General features: G+C 40.2%; 1 protein-coding gene and 1 long non-coding RNA gene across 3 annotated transcripts; one reads left to right on the forward strand and one right to left on the reverse strand.

Moving 5' to 3' along the window:
• Nucleotides 1–2,033: 2,033 nt before the first annotated feature.
• LOC306823733 (homeodomain-interacting protein kinase 3-like) lies at nucleotides 2,034–8,215 on the forward strand. Of its 2 annotated transcripts, XM_079343512.1 has the most exons (10): nucleotides 2,034–2,459; nucleotides 2,578–2,787; nucleotides 2,883–3,071; nucleotides 3,151–3,329; nucleotides 3,485–3,605; nucleotides 4,099–4,209; nucleotides 5,078–5,161; nucleotides 5,249–5,382; nucleotides 6,489–6,788; nucleotides 7,208–8,215. In XM_079343512.1, the coding sequence occupies exons 2-10, from the start codon at nucleotides 2,578–2,580 to the stop codon at nucleotides 7,353–7,355; spliced, it is 1,476 nt and encodes a 491-aa protein (XP_079199638.1). In that variant the 5' UTR covers nucleotides 2,034–2,459; the 3' UTR covers nucleotides 7,356–8,215. The 2 variants fall into 2 exon arrangements, with proteins under 2 accessions (XP_079199638.1, XP_079199639.1); XM_079343513.1 differs by lacking the exons at nucleotides 6,489–6,788; nucleotides 7,208–8,215 and adding an exon at nucleotides 5,531–5,719 and having other exon boundaries at nucleotides 2,037–2,459.
• LOC306823736 lies at nucleotides 7,456–8,781 on the reverse strand. The gene is made up of 2 exons (XR_013779044.1): nucleotides 7,679–8,781; nucleotides 7,456–7,637 (listed from the first exon to the last, which is right to left on the reverse strand). It is a non-coding gene; the product is annotated as an uncharacterized lncRNA (long non-coding RNA).
• Nucleotides 8,782–9,238: the final 457 nt, after the last annotated feature.

Consider the following 9,238-nt stretch of genomic DNA (forward strand, 5'->3'; position numbering starts at 1 on the left):
TTGTTTCACCTGTTTAATAGTTAATTGTTATTTGAGTCACATCCATAACCCTAACCCAGCAGTACCTCAGTTTGTCGTTACACATTTGTTCAGTTAGAGCTGATGTGCCTGCACACTTTCATGTCAGATTTCTAATGCAATTTAAACCTCTTGAATCACATTGCATCATCTTCTATGCAGCACTCATCTGTAGTTAAAGCAGAGAAAGTCTACATACGGAATTTTGGTGCCACTGGTGTTCAGGAAGTTTGCAGTCAGATTTTTTATAAGCCGTTGACATCAGTAAAAGCCTCCAGGAAACTGAGTCCACAGCTGTCAGCTCAGATGTGCAGCAACAGCAGAGCCGCCGACTTTCCTCTGGTGTCACTACAGACACACAGCTCAACAATGTAAACTCGGTCTGTACCGCAGCCTAGACGCACGCATGTACAAACACACGGGAGTGCAAAAACTACTTTAATTTGGAGGGAAAAGTGCATTTGATATAAATAGAAACCCATTATTTAAAAACATATCCTAAGATAAGAGTAAAAAAAAGGGTTAATTCCTTGCACCGTGGAGCTTTTAGGCAACGCTCGTGCACTGAATCACTCTTATACAGCAATTTGACAAGAGGCTGAATTTTGGGTGAGGTTTGGATTGTTCTCTTGCACATTAAAGCCCCCAAATAAGAGATTAATTTGTAATAATGTTATCTTTGGTTAACTACAAGTTCCTCATTTGTTTTTAAAAAAAGAATCATATTTGTATCCTGACAGGAAGTCAAGTGCCTTTAGCCTAAGACTGTAGAACAATTCAAAATAAAAGCACAACATTTGAAATGGTTTGACAGCTCTAATTCAAGAGTAATCCAGCACACACCAGGGGCCTGTACTATGAAGCAAGATGAACATATCCAGGGTATCCTTTGGTTATCTGGCTTCACTAAGCTAACAACCGCACTCAGGATAATATATCACACAATGTACTTGGTAAGTCGATCTGTTAGGTTTTGTTTTGGCGGACCCCAAAATGCAGAGACATAGACGAACCAAAATAGTTTTAACCAAAAGATATTTAATGTTCCAAAAACAAATGAGCAGGCAGTGAGGGTAGGCGGCTGGCTGGCTGGAAGATCCAGGAGGCACACCAGCAAAAACTAGAAAAGAGAAAAACAAGATCAGTCCAACAGTTCAAAAAAGCGAGAGCACAAAATCCAGCTAAAGACTATAACCAATCTGCTGTATGCAAACATGCCACTACCGAACGAGACGGAATTATCTGGCGCAGGAGTAGGGTGACAGCCAGGCTTATATGGAGGGGTTGATTAGATGGAAGACAGGTGTGCCTCGTCTGCTGCCTGGAGGAGCCAGCCACACCCGCTGCCACTCACATACCTGCAGAGGAGAAAAGACCAGAGAAGGGAGGGGGAGAAAGGACAACACAAACTCACACAGAAAACAACCAAACAGAACTGAAACCTCACACGATCAAGGTTTTCCTGCATGCGCGGTGTTTGCAGCATATGAATAATCGCAAAAATTGAGAAAACATGAACCTCTTACTTTAACTCTGAGGAGCAAACATTAATATTCCAGTGATACGAGGACTTAAAACATAAAATCCAAGCCAAGAGTAATACAGCAGCAGCTTGTGAATGCGTAAGTCTGACCTGATCAAATCAATGCCACATCATAAAGACACAAGCAGTTCTGACTGACAACGTCCATACTCTCTATAAAAGGACATTTGAGCTTGATATCCAAAGCAAACTGTTGGACATCAAACTAAAACCAATACTTATCAAAAAAGGGAAACTTGAGGTGGACAAATTAGAGTAAGACGAAAAGGTAAGTCAGCAACTTCATTTATGACCAGGCATGGCTAAACAATTAAACTAAACGTGCCTTTCTCTGTTCCTGCAAGAATGTGAAAACAAAAGATGAAACAAAGTAAAGAAGGCTTCTTCAGTGTTTAAGCCGTTGAAAATCAGGGAGTAGGAACTAATAAAATAAAGTCAAAAGTCAAAATAAACAAAAAGTCAGGAAACATTGGAAAAACTACAACTGACAACTAACATTTGACACAGACATACAACAATAATCTGACACAGAAATCGCTGTATAGGTATGAATGTGTAAACGTATTGCCAAAGCATATCATAAGAAATTCTACAATAATAATTATAATGATGAAAATTAACTATTAACTATTCAGAAGTACGTAAGTAGATCATCTGTAACACCCAGAGCACCAGTGCACATATTTTTGAGAATAAACAAATTTGTTGCCATGGGAACATAGAATGTAGAATGCAGGGTTTGATGCCACATCACAATGAGTTTTAGAATCTTGAAATGTTCTTTGAGTAGAGGAATCACAATCTGGTCATTATACTTTGAGGAGTTGGCCAGACCACAAGCTTTGTCTTATCTGAGTTACTACAAGTATATTGGAGCAAATTGGCCTATTTGATAAAGGTAAGTTACTCCTTATCTCTCCTTGGTGGAGCTCGATTTCTGAGCTTTTTTGTTTATTCTAAACTGTAGGAAACGTGTTGTAACGCCTTTGTTAACATTTTCTCTCCTTTCTTTCCAGATGTCCACCAAAAGAAAAACGGACAATCCTTGGATGCAGAAACCAGCAGCTCAGACTGCCCGAAACCCCTATCATCTTCCCTGTAAATACAAGGCCCTAACAGTCGTAGGTGAAGGCAGCTTCGGGAAAGTGTTGAAGTGTGTGAATAAGGAAACAAACAGTGTTGTGGCCATAAAGATCCCTAAGTACAAACAGTGCTGCAAAAAGGAGGTGAGACAATTGGTAGATTTTCTTAAACTTTTAAAGTTTATTTTTTAAACATCAAATTTTGACCAAATTTTAACCATCTTGTCATTTGTCTCCAGGTGGACGCATTAAAAAGGTTAATGTTCCAAAACCTTGACAAGCACAACATTGTTAAGTTTCATGAAAGTTTTGAGGGGCCGAGGGGTGAGGCTCTCGTCTTTGAGAATCTGGAGTTGAGCATCGAGGAATTCATTATCAACTCCCACCGATCGATGCTCTTGAAGGACATAAGGACAATAATCGAACAGGTATGAATTCAGCAACATCCAAAAGAAAGCACTGTCTTTTAAACTTCAATACAGTCTCTGACATGTTTTGTGCTTGCAGATGGCCACAGCGCTTAACGCTCTGAAGAGCATCGGGCTGATCCACACCGACATCAAACCAGACAACATCATGCTTGTGGAGAAGAAACGGCCCATCAGAGTCAAGCTTATAGACTTTGGTTTATGTATTTATAAATCTAAAGTCAGGCCGGGCATGACTCTGCAAACAGTTAATTTCAGGTAAGATTCAAGGTCATTCTAATTATAGGACTGCATACTTTTCAAATTAGTTCCCAATGTAAAATCCATTGTTTGTCAAATTTATGTATCTATTTTCACTCCTTGGATTAAGACTGTGTTACTGATTCTCTCTCATGCTTTTCTCCAACATTCAGGTCTCCAGAGATCCTCTTGGGGCTGCCATTTAACGAGAGCATCGACATGTGGTCCGTGGGCTGCGTATTGTTCACCATGCTCTACAGCAGCCTCCTCTTTGACAGAGTAGAATACAACACAGTAAGTCATTTCCTAAAGTTTGACTCTTTTAGTTAACAGATCATGTCATGCAGTTTAGTCTTTTTGACCTTGATGTTTGTTGAAGCAGAACTTCACTCAGAGTTCAAGCATGAATGTAGTTTTGACCACAAAACTGTTTATCTGTTGTTTTTCTGAAAACAAGGGGAAGTCATGGCGATATATTAATAATTATTTAAATTTTATTGTTAGCTTGCGAGAGTGAAAATGGGTTTAGTATGCTAATTGGGCACATAACTAAAATTACATTTACAAAGTAGTGTTTCACTTAATTATGAAGAAAACATTTGAAATGTTGCAAAAAAAGAAAATAGTTTTTTCATTATCGGATGCTTTGGAGTGAATGAACTTAGTCCATTAAACATATCCACAGAGAACTTTCTATGGCAGCTATGGAGGGAGTTATTAGCATTAGCATGTAGACCAGTGGAGAAGTGTTCTTGTTGTTGATGTGTCGATGTGTTTTTTTCTCCAGCTGCAGATAATGATTGATCTCCTGGGTCAGCCGTCACAAGAGCTTCTAAACCAAGGACGATGGACCGCCAAGTTTTTTGTCAAAACAAAGTCCAACGATTGGAGGATCATGGTACAACAAATTCGTTCCTTTTTTAAAAAACTTTAGATTGTTAATGAGACAAGAAAATATTTGTTCAGAAAACATTTGAAATGTATGCAAAAAAAATGTCCTTTATAGAGGGATTTAACTTGGTTTTTATACATTTTCCTTTGGGGGACATTTTCTATGCAGGTTGTGTAGTTCAAAGGCTGTTGTAATGATAATACACTGATTTAATCCATGTGTGGGAATCATAAAAAAAATCTGTATGATTTTGCTGTTTTTTCTAGTATGAGAATCTGAAGAGATGATAGATAGAGAAACTTCCAGAGGGATGTTGGGTAATATATTTAGTTGGACATATTTATAATATATGAATATATAATATCATATAAAGTCGTTTAATTGACTCAGAAAACACTTAAAATTATGCACAACTTATGTAAATTTGTTCCCAATGAGGAGAGAGCGACTGCAGCAACAGGCGTCTGCTCTGAGAATAGCAGCCATGTTTGTTTTCTTCATTTTTTTTGTGCAGATAATCCAAGCACTTCCAGCTGGAATACTTTCCTCTTATACGGTCACTGGTGATGTTTCCATCAGTCTTTTCAACAAGCCAATCATAAAGTAAATCAGGGAAGATATACCCTGTATCCCATAGCCACGTTAACGTTTACATGCTTGGGGTAAATGTTAAACGCATCACTGTGGTTGTTTACATCGGGGTAGTAGAGCACGGCAAGCAGGCCCATTAAACAGAGCTACAGCTAGTCTATGTCTGTGGCTGCATTACAGTTTAAGCATAAGCTTTGAATAGAAGATGTGTTTGGGGATTGATGTTAATTAGTTAAATGTATTAAGAGAAACATTCATCTGAACACACTGAACTTTCTTTCAGACACCATACGAGTACTGGGGCGAACGCCGTCCCTCCAAGGACTTCAAGAGGCCCCTCTTTTCATCTCTGGATGATCTCAAAAAGGTACAGTATGAAGCATATTTCACTGTCATTGTCATGTTTCTGTCTTTATGGATGACTTGATGATGTTCTCTTGTTCTTTTTAACTAGTTTGGACAAAAGAGAAAACCCGCAGAGTGGGCAGAACTTGATCAGAGCATGGAGCTGATGAAGGCCATGCTGCAGATGGATCAGAAGGACAGGATCACTCCCACAGAAGTCCTTCATCACCCCTTCATCACAGGGTAAATACTTTTACTTTTCCAAGTAGATCGTTTAGACAAAAGGTTTTCACACTTTGGTAGTGCCAGTTTAACTAAACATCCCAGTACTTCTGCTTATTTATTATTTAATTCTTTCAAATTTCAGTGATTGATGTGCATGCCGTGTAAGTTTTTGTTTAGGCAAATCCTTTTTGTGCCGACCGGGGTCTTTGCCAAGCCTGGTCTTCACTGGAAAGTCTTCAGACCAAGCAGCAGCCTTCGTTAGGTGTAAAAACTGCAGTTCCAAGAGTGTCCACTTGAGGCTGGCTGCAAAAGCCAAGGAATCTGCATTATGTCCCATATAAAAAATGTCCCACACTTTTACATCCTGATACAAATAACAGTTTTGGGGTCAATAATTCATGTTTTTATTTCATACACATTGAAATTGTGCTACATTTTAATATTGTATCCACCTTAACTATATTAAGGTTTAATGATGTACACATTTGTATTGTTACTGTTGTGTGAATTGATTGACAGATGGGCTTGTTTGTCAGGAGGCTAAAGGCTCGCCTCAGCTCAGTGTCTTTCTCTTTAAACGGATCAGAGTTAAAGCGAGATTGATCTTTAAAACAGTTCTTGGGAGCATTGGAACCTTCCCCTTTTTTATTGACCCTGCAGGAACTGATAAACCGCTTTAGTTCCTATAAGACTTTAGACTTTATCGTCCCCGAGGGGAGATTCTTTTCCACCAAAACAGTACAGTTTAAGGGCTGCGCGCCGAAGAAAAAAAATGACAAGGGGACATACATGGGGGACAACAGGACATACAGTACATATGGTTATGAGAAAACAGGAACCCTGTTTAGAGGAACCTTTTTAGTTCTGGCTTCAGAGTAGGAACTCTCCCAGCACCATGGCAGTGAGAATACAGACAAACAACAAAGTCCCCATGGTGGGTAGTTCTTAGGCAACTCCTCGAGTGGATAGTTCTTCACAGTCTATGCATATAAACACAAATAATCCTGTGATCAAGGTATCATGAGGCTACAAGTAACTTTGCTTAGGTCTTGGCACATTAAGAAATGAATGAATTAGCTTGCATCCTTGACATCAGTGTAACAGTTTATGTTTGAACACAACAGGAAGAAGAAGAGGTTTATCGAGAAGGCAAAGACTGGCATCAGGAAGATGAAGACTGTGGAGAAGAACATCAATCCTCCTCCAACAGACCCTCAGTCGGGTGTGATCCCACTCTGTCCTCCAGCAGCACACGGCCTCCAGCAGAGTGACAGACATGTGAAGAGTGCTGTCAAGACCACCACCAGCACTCACCCAGAACACCACAGTCCACCTCACACCGTCCTTCCATCAGGTTTGATCCTGGTCCGGCCTGCATCATCGGCTAACACGATGAAGCTAGAGGAAGAAGAGATCCCAGTGAGGTGAGAACTCCCCCTTTTATTCTTTATATATGCACCATTTTCCTATTGTGATGCCAATCCTCTTTAACTTTGATGTAAATGTTTAAATATGAGTGTCACATTTTTATATTCTAACATACATGTCGATCCAGCATGTTTTAATGCTAACACAACAAAGCAGGATCAAGAAAAGACTTAAAGAAGTTTAGTTAACCATTTTTGTTAGCAAACGTTTGTTTGAACGTTAGCGAAGGGGGGGTTGGAGGTGTGTTGCTGGATGAGAGCAGAGGCTTCAGTATGGCGGAGGTGTTTGTTTGTTTTGGTTCCATGCTGGTGATCAAGGGCGACATCTGCTGGATCAAAAAGTCACACATTGTTCCTTGAAGTTGTAATGACTGTAGCAGGAACAAAACTCTTACTGTGTGTGTTTGTGTGTTCAGTCTGCACGCCAAGGACACCGAGACGCCACCATCCCCAGACGACGGCCGCAAGGAGGAGAAGCCGAAGAAGAAGAAGAAGAACTGCTTTCAGCGGCTCAGATCCTGGTTCAACAGGAATTTCTTCTGCAACCGAGTCGGCGTCATGTAAAGGCTGGTTCACACGGCAGGATTTTAAAATCGGCGTAATTATCCTGCCGTGTGAACCAGGCTTAAGTCGGAAGAGAAGCTCTGTGAAGTTTTTCTCAGAACATTGAATGTTCTGTAAGGCTGGCTACACGCTACTTAAATCAGAATCAACTTTAAGTTTAATTTTAATGTCGGACACCACAGACTCGAGGACAGTTTCGGTGTGCGACGTTAGAATCATCTGAACGCACACACGAGACAATCCCACCGTACTGCAAGAATAGAAACCGGCTATTTTGTCGCGCTTGCGCTTAATTGGTAGGGAAAATCCTTCAATCAGGCCACGTTCCGACTGATCTTTTGCAGGGTAGGGGTCAAACTGGGTCCTAAAACAAGCCTAAAGGGGTGTCAAACTCCAGTCCTGGAGGGCCGGCTTCCCCAGACTGTTAGATGTCTCCCTGCTCCGACGCAGCTGAATCCAATGAGTGACTCGTCATCAGGCTTCTGCAGAGCTTGATGACAACACATTGGTTTAAAGCAGGTGTGTTAGAGCAGGGAGACATCTAAAAGTCTGAGGAAGCCAGCCCTCCAGGACTGGAGTTTGACACCTGTGATCTAGTGTGTAGCCAGCCTAAAAACCTCCACAGAGCTTCACATGGCAGCACGGCGGCTCGGTGGTTAGCACCGCGGCCTCACAGCAGACACGCCATCGTCTCTGTGTGGAGTTTGTATGTCCTCCCCGTGACTGCGTGGGTTTCCACCGGGGGCTCCGGTTTCTTCCCACACTCCAAAAGCATTCAGCTTCTAGGTAAATTGGGCACTTTAAATTGTCACCCTATCTGGTCCAATCAGATCAATAAATTAATGTATTTATAACGTAAATTGAGTAAACTTTGTCATGAGTTTTTATTAATAAAGGTTTTAATTAAATTACTCAACATCAGTCAATTTTTCACCTGAGTGTTTAGGACTTACATCTTTGTTGCCATGGTATTGTAACAAGTACCGATCTTAGGAAAGTGATGAAGTCAATATAATGAGGAAAATAAATGCACAAGAAAAAAAAGTGACACTGTGTTTATAAACAACTCAAACATTTACAGTTCATCAAATTAAAATTAATAAAAACAACGCACTGATAGAAATTAACTATATTTTGATGTAAACACAGAAATTCTTGGAATCAGGTGAATGAAACTCAACAAATAATAATTGAAAGAGTACACAGAGTTCATACTGTAAAGTGTGTGAGATGAAGTGAAAGCATTTTGTTCCAAGCACAGCTTCAAGAAAAATGTGAATTTTATTGAACTTAAAGCGAGTAAACAGTTGAAGTTATCCTCAATAATTTCACAACAGCAGCAAACATTGAACATTACACTAGATGTCCCATGATACCGCAGGTCAGTGGTTGCCCAAGTGGGGGTCTTGACCCTCTGAGGGTCATGAGATGCATTAAAAAAAAACAAAAAAAAAACAGCACATTGCACTGTTTCCTAATAGCAATCGTTCACTATGATTGACAGACATAATACTATTCTCTAAAACAAATTGTTTAAGTAATGTGGTGGCTTTCACCACCACAGCACCCCTGGGTGGGAATTCCAGGGTGCTTCAGGGCTGGGCTCAACTAAGACAGAACAAACTGTGAGCTTGAATCAATCTCAATTAGGAAAGACCAGGAGGTGACTTTGTGTCCAACGGGAAGACAAGACTTGTCTTCACAGCAATGTAACACTGAAAGGCTCAGAGAACATCACTACATTAAAGTGTTCTATTTAAATCTTTTCCTTGTCTTGATGCTTTTAGTGTTGTGTGTGAAGCATTGTGTTTGAACCGCCTTGTTGCTGAAATGTGCTTAAAGAAATAAACTTGACATTGATGTACAAATGTAGACCAAAAAGT

This window comes from Symphodus melops (genome assembly GCF_947650265.1).
Source record: "Symphodus melops genome assembly, chromosome: 5".
Taxonomy (NCBI): Eukaryota; Metazoa; Chordata; class Actinopteri; order Labriformes; family Labridae; genus Symphodus; species Symphodus melops.